Consider the following 22,393-nt stretch of genomic DNA (forward strand, 5'->3'; position numbering starts at 1 on the left):
TAACTTTATCATCAATTTTCCTGGATATAATCTGTCTATTTTAATAGGTGTATCGATGACTAAAATTCTCAATTCCATTAAGGGCTTTCAGATGGTTCAACTATAATTGATAAATACAAAGTTAGAGCTATGCTACTCTTCTTTGTGTGGTGACTAAAACCTTTTTTCATTTGATCAGGTTTGCAGCAGAGCAAGGAATGCAAGATAGTAACTTGTATTTGGCAAAGGTTAGGTTTTTCTACAATCTTAAAATAAGGACATACTGATATTGAAAAAAAACTACATTGCAAAGTTGGATGCATTTGATTCAGGCATGGTTTCACAGTTCTCAACCAATGACTAGAAGTCGCTCTTCTGAGCTACGGTATGTATTTTAGATCTGCATATGAGATTAGTAGAAAAAAAATCATGTTCAATCCAAAAAAAAAAATCATTGAGATTCCTATTGGATTTTCTCCATTTGTGTTTTGCTGATAAAAATGTTTGTAGTTTCAATGCATTACCTGCTATTGAACTGCACATCTCTTCTACCTAACTGCTATGCTCATGTTGTGTATGCTTGGAAGAAAGGGCCATGAATTAAATAACTAAGTGGATTGTGAAGTGAGCTAATTGATAATCATAATCAACTTTTCTTATTTGTTAAGTTCTTTTCAAAGCTTATACCAGGCAAATAAGCTTAGTAAGAGAACCCTCCATGTTAAAATTTTTATTGGGATAGTCAGCCTTAGCCTAAGGATTTGAATTTGCATCTGTAACGTATGTTTAGGCACCTACCAAAGATCTAGATAAATGTCCAAAGAAGGCATGTATTTCTTTTTTCAGAAATCTCCAACTGTTCTGGCAGTAGGCAGCCTATGGGATTTCTGTGATAGACAAATTCGCGCAGAGGAGCTTATATTCAAGTTAAAGCTAGTAAGCCAAAAATTTCTTATTTTTTAGGTGCCCTCTGCAGAGCATTAAACTGTTTCTGGTACAATCTCAATATTGTTACATGTAAGCTTAATTAAAAATTATAACAGGGGTTACCTTTTGAATTTTCATAGAGATGTTAGCTTACATGTCTCGTTTTATGGGTGAGACATGTCCTAAAGGAAAACTTGGAAATCTCTCTCAGGAGGAGGTATGCTGCTATTCAAAATATGCAGAAGCCAACAGTTGCAGAAAAACCAAATAATGCTGCAGGACATCCAAATAATGCTGCAGGACAAGGTGCCGACAGAATGAAACAAGAATTTATGAGCACCAGTAATTTGTGTGGCATCTCAGTGGATGAGATGTCCAATCAACTGCTGAATTTCATGTCTCCATCCAATTCATCCACATCTCCCCTTGATACTCCTCCAAAGGCAACTGTAGATGCAGTTTCTTCTGTTGTCAGCATGCTTAAGGGCACACTGGAACGCAAAAAACTTGGCAACCAAGCCAATAAAGGAAACCTAGGAGGAAGTTCTTTTGGCTTTTATTGTGCTCAACAAGTTCCTGTCAATTTGAGTTCCAATCAAGATGCAGCAAATCAGGTTCTTGGACAATCCAGCAACTTTCAACTGGTATCCTCTGTCCAAATGCAAGGTTCAGGGAACTTGCCAACAGCTGAGAGGTCTATAGAACTAAACATGGAAGGATTTGTTACTCAAACAAGCCAGATTCAGATGGGGACAATGTCTCAAGAACCTTCACAAAGTGGATCATCTGCTGCTGCACCTACATTTTCAACTGGTTTTGATGTATGTGATGGTCCTGCCCATTCAGGACAGACTACATCAGTTTGTGAGAGTTCCAGAAAACATGTTGGTAATGGAACTCCAAACCATGGGATTAAGGCCAAAGATTTGTTCCTTTTTTTCTGAAATGTGGACTCTGAGGTACCAATTTTTCTTCAATCGATCACTTTTCAAACATAACAATGTTATGCAATCATTTCAACTGTTTATGTATTGTGCAAAGGTAAAATATCACTACTTTCACTTTCAGCATACTATTTGTTTGCTTCTCGAAAACAAGTATATTTCCCTGAATATATCAATGTTATTTTTTAAATCCGTACTTGCTTCTGTTGTCTTCCTTTTAGGTTTGATGATTTACATCCGGACCTGATACATAAATACACCATCTGATACAAGCTAGGACTGGCTTGTTTTCTAACCTTAGAAATACTTGTATTTATAGTTAATGATAGTTTTGGTATACGACAAGCATTTTATTCATCTCTGAGTATGTTGTATTTCATCACAAATAGGATTGCCATAAAAATAGAAATAGGTGCTAACACCTTGGGAATTCCAAGCTGCATGACCATGTGGTATCTGCCTATATGTTCTAATAATCATAGAACCTTTTACCATTTCTTGGAAGATAGATATTCAGCTAGCTGCAAAGGATTCATTTTTGGAATTCAGAAAGAAATTACTGCAGAACTACTAAGCTTTGGTTTTCTAGCAAAGTAATGGGCAAAAATGTTCAATGCTTGAACCATTATCTTAGACATTTCAGAAATACGAGATATTAGGTTTAGCTTTCCTTAACTAGCTACATTGTTATAGTGTGATCTTAGAATCTGTTTTCTCATTGCAAGGTTGGCTGATAGTTAATGATCCCTTGCTAGGGTATCTTACATGGGCAGTGAAGAATGAAAGAAAATTCCAGTAATCTACTAGGACCATATTCTAACCATAATATGTAAAAATAGATAGAATATGAACTGGTGATATAGTAATATGGTCCTCATCTGAAGCTTGAATATCTGTAGTACAATGGGAGTTTTAAAAAAAAATTATCTGTTAAACTTGTCTTTTTTATTTTTATGTCATTTTTCATTATGAAATGTTGACAAAAAGTAAACTTTGATGGCCATATTAGTGGCTCAATCTTATAATTTTTGGCCGTATATATCTGACCTTTCCTATACCACATAGTGGTGGCAACCTCGTGCAACTGGACACCCTTTTTTTGTTACCTAGGCTATATATGGACAAAACAATAACCATGCACCAATTATTTTGTATGCACTATAAAATATCTATGGTTCCTAGTCTCTAACAAAAAAAATGAAAGAAAGAGAAAATATCTTATTTTTGATAATTTTATTAAAAAGTTGCTAGCTCATAATATCAGTTGCTATTGGTCGTGCATAGGGCAGTCATATTTGACATTAGAACTTAATTTTGAATCGATTAGTTTTGCTAGTATGGTTGTTCAAATTTTTGTTTGCAACTTCTAACTTGCTAGTTGGGTATATGTATTTTGTGAGACAATTGATACCACATTGATCAAGCTTGATTTAGTTGTTACTTGGGAGCTACCTATACCAGTCCATAGACCATAATAGATGAGCTTGTTTCAACAATGTTTGCTAGGAGGAGTGCATGGTTCGGGTCGGATCGGTTTAGGATTATTCTTGAAACTGAACCAACTTGAATCGATTTTCTAAAACCGAAATCAATGCAAAACTGACCATCTGTGAAAACGGGTTCAAACTAACCCGTGAAATTCTGTTCAGTTCGGTTATCAGGTTGCTAGGCTAAATGGGCTTCTGTCAAATGGGCTAGGCCAAATGGGCATCTATCAGTTTACCAAGAAGAAGAACAAAATCCAGTGAGAAGAAAGAAAAGAAGAATGAGGGAAAGAAGCAAAATTTCATGGCCATTGCCCACCAAGAAAAAGAAGACCACCATCCAACTGTGTGAGAGAAAACCAGCTGGAGACCTAGAGTTCGAAGGCTCATGCCTTCCTTCATTGGGCTTCATGCAGATGTCCACAATCGACTTGATGATCCACCACATGTTTGAGGTGTTGAGGTTGATCTGGGCAGTGAAATCCCTTGGCTTGTACCCGACAATGCTGAGGATCACATGGTTGTTGTGGTCCCTAGGGTGGACCCTTGAGATATAACCAAGATTCATCAAGTGTGCTTACAACGAAGGCCTAGACGGTCCACTGAGAAAGCTTGTTGGCATTGTTCTTGAGCTCGGTGACGAGCATGGCCCACCTCCGGGTCTCAAGCTTTGGCCTCCAGTCAACACTCGAGTACTCGGGATCAAACTCATTGAGGGCATTAAGAGTCATGAAGGAGCGCTGCCCCTTTACGTCGGGACCTTGCAGTGGGCAACCATGTAGGTGTCATCCTCAAGCTTTAGTGGCGACAACAATAGGCAACAGAGGCAATCTCACCCTTGGCAGCAAAGGGGTTGAGCTCGTGAAAGGTGATCTTGTTGCTATCACTGGAGGACCTATTGGGAGAAGTTCTGGTTGATGTAAGCGGCCTTGACGGCAAGGGAGTAGGTGGAATTGATGTCCTCCTTGGCTTCAGAGAGAGGCTCCTAGGAGGTCTCGTCGACGAAAGGGCCAAAGGTGGAGATTAGTTTCAAAGTTTCAATCTATTTTAGAAAAAAGAGAGGAGGAGAGGAGAAGAGATCTCACTTGAGTGAGGATTGGAGGAGGAGGGGGGCAAGGGAGAGTGGGCGGATCAAGATTTGGGACTTGGCTCTAGCATGGAGAGTGGGCAAAGGGCAGTCTTGAGCATTGGGGTGGGAGGAGAGCACGGAGTGGGAGGAGAGATTGGGTCAGCAGCTAGGGCTACCGAACATTTGAATTGCTGAAGTGTGACCGGACCAAGCCTAAATCAGATGAGTGTATATATACAAGTCGGTTATGCTTAAGTTGGTTTTGTTAAAATTTAAACTGAAACCAAATTGATTTTTCGGTTCTAAAAAATTCCAAACCAAAATCAGACTAGATGTAGAAAACCCCACCCAAACTGAACCGAAATAACCAATTCTGGTCAGTTTTGTGGTTTGATTGGTTTTCTTGCACATCCCTCGTTCTTGTTGTTTTAAAAATGCTATTGCTTAAAGTATGTGGTTGTGTTTCAATTTAAATTTCATGTTAAATGCTTTTTGTCAAGTCTAATAACTACAGTTCTTTTGCATTACAGTCATGTTTTCTATGAATTATAATTTACATTTTGCGGCTCTTATTTTGTAGTCTTGTCACCAACATATACTGAAGTTACTGAGTACTGCAACATGCTATCACTGTTGTAGAACATTACTAAAGGTTATCTTCATCTTGCAATGAAGACAGAAATTATGAATCTGATCAGTTGTCTGATGTTCTTGTAGATGCTACTACTCGTTCTCAACCATGAGCATACAACCCAGCACACTCCTCTGTGGAGGAGTTTTTCAGCAGGAAAGCATGCAATTTCGGTTTCCATATTCCTATTTTTCCCTTGAGAACCCACTATGAAGTTTTCTGATACCTTAAGATTTTGCAGGTTTACAAGGAATGCTGGACTGGTGGCTTCAGGTGGCCAGAAACCTGAATATAGTGGGCAACTATATCAAAGAACACATTGATGACATTTTATATCCTTACCGCAGGCGACCGAATTAGCGGGTCTATCCCAACCCGTATGTTTAATCTCAACTGGGAAATAACCAATGCAAAAGGGGTTATGGGTGTGTTACTATTTCCATTTTCTGCCATATCGGTTTATTCTTGTAACTTGAGAATAATGCTTTTGTGATAGTGCAAGAGACAAATCGTTTAGATGTTGCACATGGATTCGATCATTGCTAATAGTGATCATAAAAGCTGATCAGAGCAGTTCATAGGTTAGCTGGAAAGTATGACCATAGTTTCCTCAAAACCTTTTGCTTGTGCCCATGCAATGTGTTATCAGCAATGAGCCAAAACATGGTGGGTTTATTTATGTTCTCTTTTTTCCTCAGAAAAAGGAAAAAAAATTATGTTCTCTTCAGTGGCATGATAGAAATGCCATTTGTTTTTCACTTTGTTCACTGAATTTTTGTCAAGCTAGATCTCAATGCCAGGTAGTTCCTTTTGCTAAAGTGATTCTTCTGGACCAATGGATGTTCGCTATCGTTTTCTCTGCTGTAAACTTCTTTTTATTTATTGTTTTTAAGAAAAATGGGAAGGCCTTAGCTAGCCACTGCTAACCTAGTAGGTACCTGGGCAGGTCTAGTGCTACTGCTTGGGGGATCAGGAGTTTTTAACTTTAGGAAGATCCCCAGGGAGGATAGAGCTGAAAATTTTCTGAGGGATAGCACTACTCAAGATTTGGACCTTGGATCTCTTATTTAAGAGGATAGAGGACATTGAGCTATATGTAGTACATTTTCCACTGTAGATTTATCCCGTCGACCAAGAGCAGGTGTTAATAATAAAAAATAAATAAATAAATATCTGTTTGTATGTATGAGCATTATATAACACAATATGCAGGTTGGCAATCTTTATTTCTGGGAATTTTAACAGCTGTCAACTTACAAACTTGCATCGACGGTGCATGTTTGATTGGTTATAATAATTATAAATGAGGTGTCATGTGTCCCAGGTTCTGATAATTTAATTGGCTTTTGGTCTTAAGTTACTCTTTTGCACTACAAGTAGCAATAAAAAGTAATGGTAGCAGACTTTATTGATAAGCAATAACTAATATAGTAATTCTTCTGAGGTCTTCATAGAAAATTATCTAGAATTCTTGTTAGGAATTTAACACCAAATTATACATGGTTCACCTCAGCTTGTCTTAAAATCTGTTCAATTAATTGAGTCTTTTTAAACAACATCAAACTATAGCGGCAAATTACTACTCCAATAATAATTTTGTTGAGTCTATCATCTAGGCATATTAACTTCGGTTCTTTGTGTGCAAATTACGTAGAACCAATAAGCTTGATTGAGTAATTTAGATCTTTTTAATACATTTGATTCTTTGCATGCAAATTACCTAGAACCAAGTTTGTTTGAGTAATTTAGATCTTTTTAATGAGAAAAGGTATTAAATAGATAATAATTTCTTTCAAGATATGATGTACCAGTATTGAGGCTCATACGAAACAGGGAGAGGTAGGAGGAGAGGGAAACAGAGAGGGAAAAAAAGGAAGAGAGAGAAGGAGGGAGAACTAGGGTCAAAGAAAAGAAGAAAGGGAGAACGAGGGATAGGGATAGGGAGAGGGGTGAGAGGGAGAAGGAGAGGGAGGGAGAACAAGAGAGCCGTCCTAGAATGTTAAAATCAAGGAAGAGAGGGGTCAATTTTGGGATCTATTAAAGTCCCTATCTCTGTAGTCTTTGGGCATTGCCTGTCGTGGATTACGAGAGAGACAGAGATTGAGAAAGAGAGAGGAAAGAGAGAGAGGGAGAAAAAAAGGCTTTGAATATAGCCTCGAACGAAAAGAATGAATTGACCGACCAACAAAGAATTTTTATTTATTTTGATCAGTTGAACCGAACTAGTAATCGATAGGTATGGTTTGATAGGCCCCCAGCTAGCTGGCTCGGCACGATTTGGCTTACTCTGGTTACTTTCTTGTAAAATTTTGAAATTTATAGGCATTAAATATAAGAATTATTTTTTCTCTTTGTCAAGATTCTTGAATGAAATCAGTCTTGAATGGATCCAAGACTTATAGCAAAGAGTTTGGCTCTCTCATTCATGTTTCCATGTAGGCATGTTTTCATCTAAGCCTAGTTAAATCACATCGTCCATCATTTATCTGAGTGAGTTATCTCCCTAATCAATTGTGGATATAGAAAGAATTAAAAATGAACAAGAGAGAATCCATACTTGAGAGAGAAGTACAAAGCTGCTTAAGCTTAACTTTTTTGCCTACATGGTGTCCACCATCTTTGCACATGCTATCTATCTCTAATTCTGATTGCCCATGTATTAATCTATGAAAGACAAATTCGGATTATTATCCTCAAGGGCAAGTTTTAATTACCTCGAAAGAAAAGATTAGCACTCTTAGCACTACCACCAGCCTATATTCAAACATAGAATTGAGTATTCTCATCCCTCATTCAAACATAGAATTGAGTATTCTCATCCCTCGAATTAGGCTGCCATGGTTTTTTTTTTTTTTTTTGGCTATAGTGGGTAGAAAATACCTGATGAGTACAAATGCACCCAATAAAATCAGAAAACAAAATATCTCAGAGTGCCCAGGGCAACCCTCCATCTCCAGCCCACAAGATACTACCAGAATAACTGGCTACATAAGCAGCCATCCAATCCGCAGCCCCATTGGTTTTGCGGAAAACATGCTTGGACTCGAAGGCCCCTCCATCCCTCAGCATTGCCCAGATATCTTGGAGCAATGGATGGTCGCAGCCGTTGCCCCTTGGGCCCCCGAAATCCAACTAATGACCATGGTCGAGTCACCCTTCAGGATAATAGAGCTGGCTCGTAAATCGCGCCGAGCATGACGAAGGCCCGCCCAAGTAGCCCTCAGCTCCGCATTGGAAACCAAGATGTCGAATAGCTGACAGCCATCTGGTGACAACCATCCTAGGCTGCCATGGTTTTGACCATGCTTCTTGGATTTGAAAAATATATATATATAATTGCTTCACCTGTACGGGCCTCATATGCCTTATGATTCCATCAGCCAACTGCGGTTCTCTTTTCCGTAAGCCTTTTGGCCAAAGCCGGCTGGTTGCTCTGATCGCCTCTAAAATCAGCAGCGGGAAAAATTTCCAGCATCCTTCTGGATCAGGTTTCGTTTCCCGGTCCTGGTTATCTTCTTCCTGTAAAGGGAATGAAAAGTAAAAAGAGAGGAAGGAAAGTCGAAGCGGAGACCGGAGAACCAGAGACCCTTCCATCCGTTGAACACTCCATCCACATATATAAATAGCCAATAAATCCCATCTCGCGAGTCACCGCATTCATCTCTCCCCTCCGCCCCCTCCGTTTCCACATCTAAAAAGAAAGCAGGCGAGGGTCTTGCCGCCCACAACATCAAAAGCCTACCCACCTCTAGACCGCTTCCCCGTCCTCTTCCTTTCTTTCTTGGAGCTGAATCAAATGTCGGCCGCCGGAATTGTTTGCAAGAGAGGCGGGGCGGCGTTGGGGAGGCCGGGTTTGACGGCATTGATGGCAAGGAGTGCCCACAGCGTCTTTTCATCCGACTCTGCTTCGTTTCTTGAATTTTCTTTCTTCCAGACATCGCAGCGTTACGTTTCTCAGCTCGTCAAGACCAACGGGAAAAGGGCCTTCCTCGTTGATACGTTGGCGCGGGTACTTTACCAAAATTCCCATCATGGTATGACAGGAATGGTTTCCGGATGCACTGAAGGCATTTGATGTTTTGTAGGTTAGGAGATTGGAGGCCTAGGGTGTCCCGTCGAAGCATGCAGAGGCCATCACATCGGCCATTATTGAGGTTTTGAATGATAACCTGGAGCATGTGGCCCGGTTGTTCGTGTCCAAGGGGGAGACGCAGAAGGTTTTGGTTTCTATGATTCAGGATTTGAACCTTTCTAAATTCAAATTTGAGGTGCAGAGCTCTCAAGTAAGAATAATCTTTGCTTTTTGCTTGTGCTTTCTTCATATAAGCAATATTTTCAGCTTTATATAAACTGAACATGTCCGAGATAATTACCATGTCAATTGATAAAATTTAGGCAAGTATTGCAGAACACTTGTACGGCTACTACAAACATGGCACTCTACTAGTTTTCAGCGATATTATGATGTAAATGAAAGAAAAATAGAAATGTTCGGTGATTTACAGCTCTGGTTTAAGTCTTATATTGATGACTGCAAGCAACACTGAACTAGTTTAGAGTTTGTATTGCATGTTTATTGTGGGGATTAATTTAGGCTTTGTTATAGTAAGGTGTGAACTGTGAAGGATAGTAGGTTTTATTTACATGATGGATTTCCATGGGCTGAAAAATATGCAATAAGAAAGGGAATATTGAACCTAAGACTGGAGTTAATATAAATGCATTCCATATTACTACTAAGGAGAAATACAAGATCTGCAACTCAGCAACCTGTGTGAAACATAAGGAGAAATACAACATGACACATGATAGACATAAACCATCATTAATTGAGTTCCCTAGGTGCCTTAACTTGCTCAGTCGCTCGCCATATCCCAAAAGATAGTATTCAAAGTCTCTCTCTCTCCCTCTCTCTATGTTCTACAGAAAGGATGAAGATGACAAACAAATCTTGATGCAAAGTAATAAGGCTTTGATTTTCACATTGATATAACATCATTGCCAAGATATGTTAGAATGCGAAATGATATTGGAAGGCTGAGAGTCCTCAATGAAATTATTCCAATAGTTGAATCAAGCTAACGAAGGTGAGGAGGAACCACTAACTTGATCCATCTTTGAGAGCAAGCATCTTCTTCAAGCATGGCTTCTTTGTTAACGGTTAGGCTTAGCAAGTTAGCCTCCTTGCATTTTTACCTCTAAGTTAGTTCAAAAGGACAAATATTTTCTATGTATTTCGAACTTTTAAGTTCTACGGTGGCTTAAATAATAACGGAAAAGTTAGAACTTAGGTATGATTTGGCAAGTCTCTTAGTTCATGAGGCACAATTTGGAATTAAATTGTTTCTTCCCCCTCCTTTGCATGGATAGTTTCCATAGCACACATTTAGGGACTACAACTTGGTAGGATGTTTAACAATGTTATGAATAACCTACTTCGCTTCTTTCCTAAACAACTAACATGTTTGAGAACATGATATAGTGTACAGTCATTACAAGTTTTTTTTATTCATTCCATGGTGAGCATGTATTTAATTCTAACTCTTTGGTGAGAATCTTTGCTCAAAGTATTTAGTAGCCCTTGCCTAAACCTTGTCATTTTTCCTTCCTGAATATATTCTTTTCAAGTTTAATCTACAACTAGTAAAGTGAGTCCCCATACCTGTCAACTTGTCAATCTGGGTATCATGGTGGGATCTTATCTTGCTTCAACTTAGTCATGTCTGGAGTGTCTACTGTTAGTTGTTTGAGGTGTAATAGTATAGAGGAAAAGCATTCATATTCTCAAAGATGGCAGAAGAGAGGTATCAATTTTAGGTCTTAGCTCTGAAATGAGTTGATCATTTTTTTTTCCAAGTTGAAAACTCTAAAAAGTTTGCCAATACTATGTTTTTGACGCTTATTAATGATGAAGTGGTCGTTGTAGGAGTCAAAAAAATGGATCTTAAAAAGGCAGATGTTCTGATTGCTTTAGTATGTAACAAAATGACCTGGATTTGGATCTTACAATCTGGTGGATCGTACATGTCATGAACCAGATCTTACATTCCAAATTATTCCTAATCCAGGGGTCTAATCCAGATTGGTGAAGACCATTTCAATCTAGATTGCTGAATTGTAGATTTTATGGTCCTGACACATTGTTCATTTCCGTAATGTAGGTACATCTGAAATTTTGTTTCTACTTACGAAAGAAGAAAACAGCCCCTTCTTAATAGCAAATAGTAAGTCATCTGCATATCATACATACCAAAATTCCTTCATTTGACTGAAAATATGAAAAAACATAATATGTTTATGTAAAAAGATATTCATAAGAACCGGAGATGAGGGGCTTCCCTGTGACCTGTGCTTTTGAGTAAACTACCCAACTTTCATGGCGTGAAAGGCTTAAATTATTACCAAAACCAAAAAATAAGACATCGAAATAGGAAGGTATTGTTTTGGAATTTCAAGAAAATCAAAATTCGGATTTGAAATTTTTAGTAACCTAACAAATTAAGGATAATAGGTTTATGTTTTGGCATTTTTATGGCAACATGGTGCTGGTTGGGGTTTTGAGTGCTGATTTTGAATGCTTGGTTGGAATTTGAAAGTATGGGACAACAATGTGTTGTTTTTTCGAAGCAGAGGACAATTTGCATATATTTGAAGCTCTAAAGCAGTAACATGCCATCCTTTGAGAATTCCATGGATGCTAATTATCATTACTTGGGGGACCACCAGTTGAATTTTTTTTTTTTCTTTTGTGTTTACACAATGTAAAGATCAAGGTATCATAAGTCATGCTTGTGCTAAAGAACAAGGTATCATAAGTCATGCTTGTGCTGATCAAAGACTTACAACTTGGCAGGGCATACCATGGCAGCACTTGGCATTCACCAGCACAGAAAGATTTGTTTGTGTTAAAAGGTTCATAACTAGCAAATGAAGATACACTATATTATTGTTTTTAAGGTTCTTTTAACATCAACTAATTTCAACTGCACTTTTTTTACATAAAGACATGTTCTCCACAAGGTTTTTGAGTTAGCCCATACAAATATAATATCATTAATCATCCTAATGTTTTCAAATACAGCCACCTAGAATCTGTGTTATGTTTTTTTGCATCATATTTGAGAATGGAGGATGAGATTGTTTTATGAATTAGTGTTGCATGAGTATTAAATTTTGCTAAATTGGTACCCTATCAATCTATTATATCTTATTTCACATGTTAAGTTTCAGTGTCTGGATTATAACTTTATTTCAGATTTCTTCTTATGTTTCTCTACTGCCTAACATTTTTTAAAACATTTAAGCTTCCTCAGTGTAGGTGCTGATTGATGACTAACGCAATATGATTTCATGTAATTTCGTATGCAAACTGACATTGCACATTTATTTCTACACACTAACAACATACTGTAGATGTTGTATGCATAAGGTCAGTACTAATGAAGTTTCCTAGGCAAGTAGAATTATGGGATCCCTTATATGTTATTGAATATCGTGATTTCTAACCTTATGTCCATCTTAGTATGTCAAAAGTTTGTGTGCTATGCCTGAAACTGTTGTTTAGTGTTTCATTCCTCAAAAGGAAGGGCCAACTTTAAGAAACAAAGGAAGGAAATTAGACTGTCTTAAATAGAAATTTTACAGACTAGCATGGTTCATAAGGGTTTAAACTTGGAAAATGGGGATACCAGCTAGTAAGGTTGCTATAGGCTAGCAATGTCGCATTGCCATTTCTATAGTGGTGCATTGCTTCAGTACACATTAATACAAGCTGGTATATATTGATAAGGGCCAATATAGATGTTAGAAGGATAGCACCCCTACGATGTCAATGAGTCGTTGTCATAGTACATATTGGAAATACTGCATGTGGATGATAATTTCAACTCTTGTAATGATTTTTATGAAACTTTTATTGTGACTAATTAAAAAGAAACTAAAACATTGAACCCATAAGTTGAAAACTTGCTTAAATTCATTCTTTATGATGGAGAAATCTTGACTTAGGCTCCTATTGACAGATGGGAGAATGGCCAAATTTGCAACTTCGATATTAGAGGCCTAGCCAATATGTGGTGGCGTAAGCTACAGGAAGCAAGTCAGTGAAGTCATCGGTTAATGAGATCATCAATTAATCAATTGCCATAATGTATTTGATCATCACTAAGATCATGAAAATGAGTACATGAACATTATCCAAGAAAATTCTTTTAGTTGTTTGAGAAAGCACACCACTTTCTCTTTGCTCACCTAATTCCTAGGTTGCTTTGGTGCTCCCTTTCGACCTTTTCGCCTAATACTGTCATTAATCTCCATCTTTTTCTTCTTTTATTTTTATCCTCTCTCTCATGAGCAATTATCTGCAATTAACCCAAACCGCCTTGCTCTTCTCTATTAATATACTCTCACTAATGAGCAATTATCTGCAATTAAACCAAACATGCTAATCTGAAATTAAATTAGTCCTAAAATTTTTAAATCCAGCTATTCTTTGTGGGGCTGCATCAAAACCCCTTAAAATAATAAAAAAATAAGGACATTTTACTAGCTTTCATGCTCCCAAAGTGTAGAATTAGGAAATCTTTTGATAAGAATACTTTTTCTATTTTTGCCGGACAGAAATAGTAATTAATTTGTAGCTTATGGGGATGGACAAAAGAACTCCAAATCAATCAGGCTTGTTGTTGAGGAAAATACTTATATAAAGGGATTTTATTAAATAGAACCTAGTAAAGTTGAATATTGAAAATGAAAGATTATATTTGGCAGCACATTTTAATTTTTGAGAAATACTACACCTAATGTATTTTATAGCAAGGTTGGAGGAACCAATATTGGGCACTGTACCAATTCTCTGGCGGCACGAGTCGGTACGGGCTGTGCCGGGCAAATGATCCTAATACTCTCCAGTATGTACCTTCTAAAATTTAAATCTAAAAATCTTTGTGATACACTTTGAGGCTTGTTATTTGGTTAATATATCTTGTGCGTCAATCATGAACCAAATTACAATTCAAATAGTTGATCTTAAGTGCTTCTAATTTAATGAAAAAGGGGAAGAGTAGTGTGATGAATTAAAACTGAAAACAAAATGTAAACTGAAGCAAATATTAATGATAATCAAATGCAATGAAAAAGGGGAGAGAAAAAAAGTTAACTGTTGCATAATCTGAATATCTTGAAACTATTTAAATTTTTTTGAATATCTCTTGGGAACACAAATTTAAAGTTGACACTACATGTGATAGATCTTAAAATGCACCTAATCCGCAAACCAGTTGTTTTGAAAATTATTTACAAAAGAATTTCATCAGTCTTTATTAGAAAATCTGTTCACTAATAAGTTCTTATTGGCTTGCACTTTGGTCTTTCAATCTTGTACTAATTCATTTTAATTAATTTTGATGCTATGATTTTTAAAGGCGTAAGAGAGTTATCAAAGAGCTCTAAAAGAACTTTTAAAGCTTTGGATTTTATATATGTTCTAAGATGTATCATAAATTGCATGAATTCATGTTTTGGTATCTGTGCCCCAATGCTTTTATATCATGAAAGAACTTTAAAGTCATTAAGAATTAATGATTCAATATGATCTCATGTTTTTCAAGTATATAAGTGTTGATCTTTACCTGCTCTTATACTATACTCTGAAAATTAATTAGATTGCTCTCATGTTGCTATCTACTCAATAATTTGAGAAAAAGATTTTAAATAGCTTTCATATGTTATTAAAGATCTTTCAAAAAAAAAAGAGGTTGGATTTTCATTCGTTTTTTCTTTGAATATCATTCTTGATACTCCTTGAATTAACTTGAAAAAGATTCCATCTGCACTTGATTTGAAAACTATCTTTGAAATCTATATTTAGAGGTCTCTTTCGGCTCGTATCTCAAATGTCTCATTCTGTGGAGTGATTGATTATAACCCTATTTGATTTTGATGAGCTCAAAGCATTTGAGTATATCTTATGTTGTACTAATGAATTCAATCTAGTGTTTCAGTCAAATACTTGTAAATTTATGGTTAAGTGTCTCTAGATTTGGTTCAATACATTTTGGATAAGTAAAGAACTCAATTTGAACCAAAGTCTGAGACTCGAGTCGACTCCGGAAGATTACGAGTCGACTCCAAGCATATCAGAAGCACTGGCACAGGCTCGAGTCGACTCCTGTACATTACGAGTCGACTCCGACTGAGAACAGACAGACGGATAGAAAGATCCATCTCAGAACCTGTCAACGAGTCGACTCCTGAAGAGCGCGAGTCGACTCCGATGCTTTTCGAGTCGACTCCAGGGTAGTACGAGTCGACTCCAGGGAGTTACAGACAGAAAGACAGAGAAGTTATTTTGGACCCTGAGAGCCGAGTCGACTCCTGAGGAACTCGAGTCGACTCCGATGGTTGGCAGGTCGACTCCAAAGGAAGCGAGAGTCGACTCCCAGTGTGATACAAAGCAAAAGTCAGAGAGCAACTTTCGGACACTGAGAGCCGAGTCGACTCCCGCAAAGTCCGAGTCGACTCCAAGACAGCGCGACCTCAAAAAGACAGAAGACAATATTTTCGTCTCTGAGAGGCGAGTCGACTCCAAGACAGTTCGAGTCGACTCCAAGGCAGCGCTACCTCAAAAAGACAGAAGACTGCTTTCGGATACTGAGAGCCGAGTCGACTCCGAAACAGTTCGAGTCGACTTCAGGACGGCACGAGTCAAAAGACAGAAGATCGGGAGTTCGGACTCTGAGCGCCGAGTCGACTCCCAGAATTTCCGAGTCGACTCGAGTGAGCAAACTTGAAGAATGCATCCCTGGATTCCTTACATCGAGTCGTCTCCAAAAGTGCCAGGTCAGCTCCAGACTTTGGGGAGTCGACTCCGGGTTAAGTCGAGTCGACTCCCAGTCGAGAAGAGCACTTTAATTCAAATCCGGAATAATTGCCGAGCCGACTCCAGAAAAGCATGAGTCGACTCCTGCTGCAGCCGAGTCGACTCCTGATCGCGCGAGTCGACTCCGATCCCAACGGAAACATTGTCAGGATGTCAAAATGTGCAGAACGGCTAGGAGATTGTGTCTAACGGCTAGTTTCCGTGGGGAATGGCTTAAATAGCCACAGAGAACTGTAGCAAGGTAGAGAAGTGACATTCCATTCAAAGAAAACAAGTAATCTCCACCTACCAAAAGATTTCAAGCAAATACAAGTGAAAGAAGGAATAGGGGCATTAAACTCCAACCAACCAACTCTTCCCAGCATTCAAGAAGTCTCCGTTAGACAAGTTTCCGTGGGGAATGGCTTAAATAGCCACAGAGAACTGTAGCAAGGTAGAGAAGTGACATTCCATTCAAAGAAAACAAGTAATCTCCACCTACCAAAAGATTTTAAGCAAATACAAGTGAAAGAAGGAAGAGGGGCATTAAACTCCAACCAACCAACTCTTCCCAGCATTCAAGAAGTCTCCATCAGTCATCAAGTCTTCGACACATTCAAGAGGAGACCCCGAGTTCGAGAAGCCCTCCTCTACATCTTCATAAATTTGTTTGAGGGCTCTTAACTTCTCTATTATTCATATCGCTGAATATCTGCTTGTTAAGAAGCTTTATTTTTCTGTTTGTTCTTCAAACCATTTGTTCCTTACTTGATTCAAGCAGGGGATTGAATCAAGGGTGTAAAGGTTTGTTGGTGAGCCTAGGTTGAAACCAACGGTGTAAGGGTTTGATTGTGATCCCGGAAAAACAATCGGGTGGTTCTAGTCGGTGAGCCTGGGAAAACCGACCGAGTTCGTTGTGATCTCGTAAAACAACAAGTTAGGTTGTGAGCTTGTAAAACAACCGGCTGTAATCCAAGGGATTATAGTGAATTCCCAAGTGAGGCTTGGGGAGTGGACGTAGGAGCAAGGGTTAGCTCCGAACCACTATAAATTTCCTTGTGTTTGTGATTGCTTTGTTGTCTCTTACTTTCATTTCATTCACTGCACATAGCATCTAATTAATCCACTTACAAAAAGTATTAATTAGTTATTCACAAACCTTTTAATTGCAATAATTATTTTAAAACCCAATTCACCCCCCCTCTTGGGTTGTCTATCTGGGCAACAAGTGGTATCAGAGCCGGAACTCTATTACCCAAAGAGTAAAAGATCAAAATGACAACCCCATTTGGATCTTCTTACATTGAGGGCCAGTCCACCCATAGACCTCCATTTTTTAATGGATCCGACTACTCATATTGGAAGGCTAGGATGAGAATATTTATCCAAGCCCAAGACTATGAGATGTGGACCACCATACTAAATGGACCATACATCCCATCCATTTATGTAGAGGGTGTCACTGTACCCAAGCTTGAAAAGGATTGGGATGACAATGACATAAGGAAGGCACAACTAAATGCCAAAGCCATGAATGTGCTTTATTGTGCTTTAGATAGAAATGAATTCAATAGAGTCTCTACTTGCATTTCTGCAAAAGAGATTTGGGATAGACTTGAAGTGACCCACGAGGGCACAAATCAAGTAAAAGAATCCAAAATAAATATATTAGTTCATAAGTATGAATTATTTAAAATGGATTCTAATGAAACAATCACTTGCATGTTCACTAGATTTACTGACATTGTCAATGGCCTAAAAAGCCTTGGCAAAAATTATACTAACAGTGAGCTTGTCAGGAAGATTCTTCGTTGTCTACCAAGGTCATGGGAAGCCAAGGTGACGGCAATCCAAGAAGCCAAGGACTTAAACAAGCTGCCACTCGAGGAGCTACTTGGATCCCTCATGACGCATGAGCTAACAATGAAACAACACAATGAAGAAGAGTCCTCTCACAAGAAAAAGGTAATAGCACTAAAATCTGTTTCCACTAACAAAGATTTGTCTTGCAGCAGTAGCAGTGAAGAGGAAGACAATGAGGGAGATGATGATGAGGCTCTCCTCGTAAGAAAATTCCGTAGATTCATCAACCGGAAGAAATCCTCTCATCAAATGAGAGGCCCCTCAAGCTCCTATCACAAGGATAAAGGTAAGAAAAGGGAAAATGAGGGGATCGAATGTTATGAGTGTAAGAAGCCGGGGCATTTCAGAGCTGAATGTCCTTTGCTGAAGAAGGGGAGCAAGTACAAGAAAAAGAGAGTCCTCGTCTCCACCCTATCGGACTCCGATACATCATCATCATCATCGGATGAGGAACAAGAAGAAAAGGCCAACCTATGTTTTATGGCTAACGACAATGAGGTAACATCCGAAACACATTTAGACTTTACCTTTGATGAATTATATGATGCTTTCAATGAATTAATGGACGAGTAACAAATGCTAGAGATACTTCAGTCATAGCTATTAGAAGTGACCATGGAACCGAATTTGAAAATCATTTATTTGATGAGTTTTGTAGTAAAAAGAAAATAACTCATAATTTTTCTGCACCTAGGACACCACAACAAAATAGAGTTGTAGAAAGGAAAAATAGAACCCTAAAGGAAATGGCTAGAACCATGCTATGTGAAAGTAACCTCCCTAAGTACTTTTGGGGAGAAGCCATTAATACCTCATGTCATATATTAAATAGAGTTTTATTGAGACCCATTATAAAGAAAACACCTTATAAACTTTGGAAAAACAGAAAACCAAAAGTAAACTATTTTCATGTCTTTGGATGTAGGTGTTTTGTTCATAATAATGGGAAAGAAAATCTAGGTAAATTTGACTCTAAATCTGATGAAGGTATATTTTTGGGGTATTCTACAACTAGTAAAGCCTATAAAGTTTTTAATAAAAGAACCCTAGTTATAGAAGAATCTATACATGTTGTTTTTGATGATTCTAGTGATATCTCTTCTAGCAAGAGAGTTGATCTTGATGATGATGCTGAAATTCTTGAAGAAAAGATTGATGAGATGACATTACAAGATGATGAACAAAAATTAATTGGAAATGCATCATCAAGCCAAGAGGCTATTGTGGATCATGGGCTGACTAAGGCTTGGAGGTATGCTCATGGGCATCCTAAGGAATTAATTTTAGATGATCCATCTCAACCTGTTAGGACTAGAGCATCTCTTAGGAACTTAAATAACCATCTAGCTTTTGTCTCACATTTTGAACCCAAACACATAGAAGAAGCTGAAAAAGATGTAAATTGGATAAATGCAATGCAAGAAGAACTAAACCAATTTACTAGAAACAAGGTATGGAACCTAGTTGAACGATCCTCTGAATATTCAATTATAGGTACCAAATGGATATATAAAAATAAACTTGATGAAAATGGAATTGTAATTAGGAATAAGGCTAGACTAGTAGCAAAGGGGTATAATCAAGAAGAAGGTATAGATTTTGATGAAACCTTTGCTCCTGTAGCTAGATTTGAGGCAATTAGACTGTTACTAGCATTTGCATGCTCTAAAGATTTCAAATTATTTCAAATGGATGTAAAAAGTGCATTTTTAAATGGGTATATTAATGAGGAGGTGTATGTAGAACAACCTCCTGGTTTTGAAAATCATCAATACCCTAATCATGTGTATAAATTGAACAAAGCACTTTATGGTTTGAAACAAGCACCTAGAGCATGGTATGAATGACTTAGCAAATTTCTACTAGATCATGAGTTCTCTAGGAGAAATGTAGATACAACATTGTTTCTAAAGAAGAAAAACAAAGATATGTTAGTAGTGCAGATTTATGTTGATGATATTATTTTCGGTACTACTAACAATCGCCTCTGCGAAGAATTTGCTGACTTGATGCAGAGTGAGTTTGAAATGAGCATGATGGAAGAGCTGAACTATTTCCTCGGGCTTCAAATCAAACAATCTGAAGAAGGGATCTTCATCAATCAAGCTAAATACATCAAGGAGATGCTTAAGAAGTTTGATATGGAGGGAAACAAGTCAATTAGCACACCCATGAGCTCATCATGCAAACTAGACCAAGATGAATCAGGTAAATCTGTAGATCAAAAGATGTATAGAGGTATGATGGATTTTTATTATATCTCACTGCAAGTAGACCTGATATCATGTTTAGTGTATGCATGTGTGCTAGATATCAGTCTAATCCTAAGGAATCTCATCTAATTGCAGTCAAGAGAATCTTTAAATACCTAATAGGAACAAAAAATATAGGTTTATGGTATTCTAAAGAATCTAGCCTGAACTTAATAGGATACACAGATTCAGACTTTGCTGGTTGTAAACTTGATAGAAAAAGCACCAGCGGGTCATGTCAATTCTTAGGAGAAAATTTAATCTCATAGTTTAGCAAGAAATAAAACTCGGTTGCATTATCTACTGCTGAAGCTGAATATGTTGCTGCCGGGAGTTGTTGTGCTCAAATCATGTGGATCAAACAACAACTGAAAGATTATGGAATTAAACAAGATAAAATTTCCATTAATTGTGACAACACAAGTGCTATTAACTTAACTAAGAATCCAATTCAGCACTCAAGAACCAAACACATTGAAATAAGACATCACTTCATAAGAGATCATGTACTGAATGGTGATGTTACACTTCAATTTATTTGCACTGATGATCAACTAGCTGACATCTTCACAAAACCCTTGAGTGAAGAGCGATTTAGTGTGCTTAGGAGAGGATTAGGAGTGATTGATCCATCCTAGTGATGTTCTCCTCTAGTTCATTGATTTTGATGATTAGCTTGTGTTAAAGATAGAGTTTATCATCTATGATCATCAAATCAGATCATAAACTTAGTGATTATCCCTTGTTTGGCACGACAATAACATGATTTTTAGGTGCGTGCCAGAGTTCGAGTCGATTTGGATACGTTTCAGAGTCGGCTCATGAGGGGGAGTCGACTCGCACACAGATGGGAGTCGACTCGAGGTCGATGGCAACATAGGGGGAGTCGACTCGAGCATATTTTGGAGTCGACTCGAGGTCGAGTCGACTCGCGACTTACTGGAGTCGACTCGCGGTCGGGAATCCGATGTTTTAACCCTAATCGAAGCGTTTAATCAACACTTCTATTCACCGCCTCCACTGTTCACAAACCCTAGAGCCGTCTCCGACCTCGTCTCCGACCTTCATTAGGGTTTTTCCGTCGAGCTTCTTCGGACCATTAGGTTTTTTCCCCATCTCTAGGTCAAGCATGCCTCGTAAGATGGTTGTCCCAAGCCGGAAGAGGCCCCAATCCGCGAGCGGCGCCGAGCGACGGTCCAAGGCTCGGAATGATCCCGTGAGGCCACAACCTCCGGTTCGTTCCCCGCCGAGGCCGGTTCCCTCGCGTCCGTGCGCCGGGAAGGCGGTCTCCACCGGGAGATATGTCAACTTCGACTATCTCTCCCGGGAAGGCTTCACTATAGGGCATAGGTTGAAGGCCCAAGGACTAGAGTTCTTTTGCTCCCTAGATCTCCCCACTTACCCAGGGCTAGTTAGGGAGTTTTATGGGACAGTGTCTAGGGGTAATGGTGGAATACAGGGAACCGTAGCGGGTGTCCCTTTATTCATTTCAGAGGATTTTATAGCACAAATCCTACATTGTTGCCCAAGGTGACAACCCAAGAGGGGGGGTGAATTGGGTCTTTTAAAAACTTTTAAACTACTTCTAATCTTTTAGAGTTACTTAAGCTAAGTTGTATGGATGCTTAGTGAAATTTAAACTTAGCAAGAGTATGATTCTAATCTAATCAACTATTAAGCAGCGGATTCAATAAAAGATTAGTCTAAGTTTGCCCAAGTATGCAATTCAATTGAATGAGACTTGATTAAGTAAATTGAATATGCTTGCAACTAAAGGATGCACGAAGAAGAGTTAAGCAGGCTTAGTATCTAAGTAAGTAAGTGAGTGAGGAAGTCAGACAACAAAGAGCATCACAAACACAACAAAAATATAGTGGTTCGGTGCATCCCAGCACCTACATCCACTCCCCAAGACCTCTTGGGAATTTCACTATAATCCCTCAGATTACAGCCGATTGTTTTACAAGCTCACAACCCAACTTGTTGTTTTGCGAGATCACAACGAACTCGGTCGGTTTTCACAGGCTCACCGACTAGAACCTACCGATTGTTTTCACGGGCTCACAATCCAACCCAGTTGGTTTTTCCAAAGGCTCACCAACCACAACCTTACAACGATTGTTTTCCGGGTTCACAATCAACCCAGTTGGTTTTCCCCAAAGGCTCACCAACCACAACCTTACAACGTTGGTTTTCCCTTTGGCTCACCAACAAACCTTAACACCATTGGTTTTCCTTTGGCTCACCAACAAACCTTAACCTCTTGATTCAATCCCTTGATTGAATCAAGTTACAAGATATTAGACTAAGAATTTAAAGCAGGTACAAGCTTCTTAACTAAGCAAATATATCAAATATAAACAAATGGAGTAAAGAGAAGCTCTCA

General features: G+C 38.4%; 1 protein-coding gene and 1 pseudogene across 1 annotated transcript; one reads left to right on the plus strand and one right to left on the minus strand.

The window, feature by feature from the left end:
* The first annotated feature begins 173 nt into the window (after nucleotides 1-173).
* LOC120105290 (protein CYCLOPS-like) lies at nucleotides 174-5,189 on the plus strand. The gene is made up of 4 exons (XM_089925802.1): nucleotides 174-227; nucleotides 312-364; nucleotides 1,118-1,865; nucleotides 5,121-5,189. The coding sequence occupies exons 1-3, from the start codon at nucleotides 198-200 to the stop codon at nucleotides 1,848-1,850; spliced, it is 816 nt and encodes a 271-aa protein (XP_089781928.1). The 5' UTR covers nucleotides 174-197; the 3' UTR covers nucleotides 1,851-1,865; nucleotides 5,121-5,189.
* On the minus strand, nucleotides 3,570-5,487 carry LOC149752733 (eukaryotic translation initiation factor 3 subunit D pseudogene; annotated as a pseudogene).
* Between the last annotated feature and the right edge of the window lie 16,906 nt (nucleotides 5,488-22,393).

Source organism: Phoenix dactylifera, chromosome 10, assembly GCF_051530095.1.
Source record: "Phoenix dactylifera cultivar Ajwa chromosome 10, Ajwa_hap1_PhDact_Kaust_v1.1, whole genome shotgun sequence".
Lineage (NCBI taxonomy): Eukaryota > Viridiplantae > Streptophyta > Magnoliopsida > Arecales > Arecaceae > Phoenix > Phoenix dactylifera.

Bases quoted from the DNA above. Each gene is read 5' to 3' on its own strand.
- LOC120105290 (XM_089925802.1), top strand. From the start codon at position 198: ATGCAAGATAGTAACTTGTATTTGGCAAAG. The intron at 228-311 runs GTTAGGTTTTTC...CATTTGATTCAG, and splicing joins GTAACTTGTATTTGGCAAAG to GCATGGTTTCACAGTTCTCA. The intron at 365-1,117 runs GTATGTATTTTA...AATCTCTCTCAG, and splicing joins AGTCGCTCTTCTGAGCTACG to GAGGAGGTATGCTGCTATTC.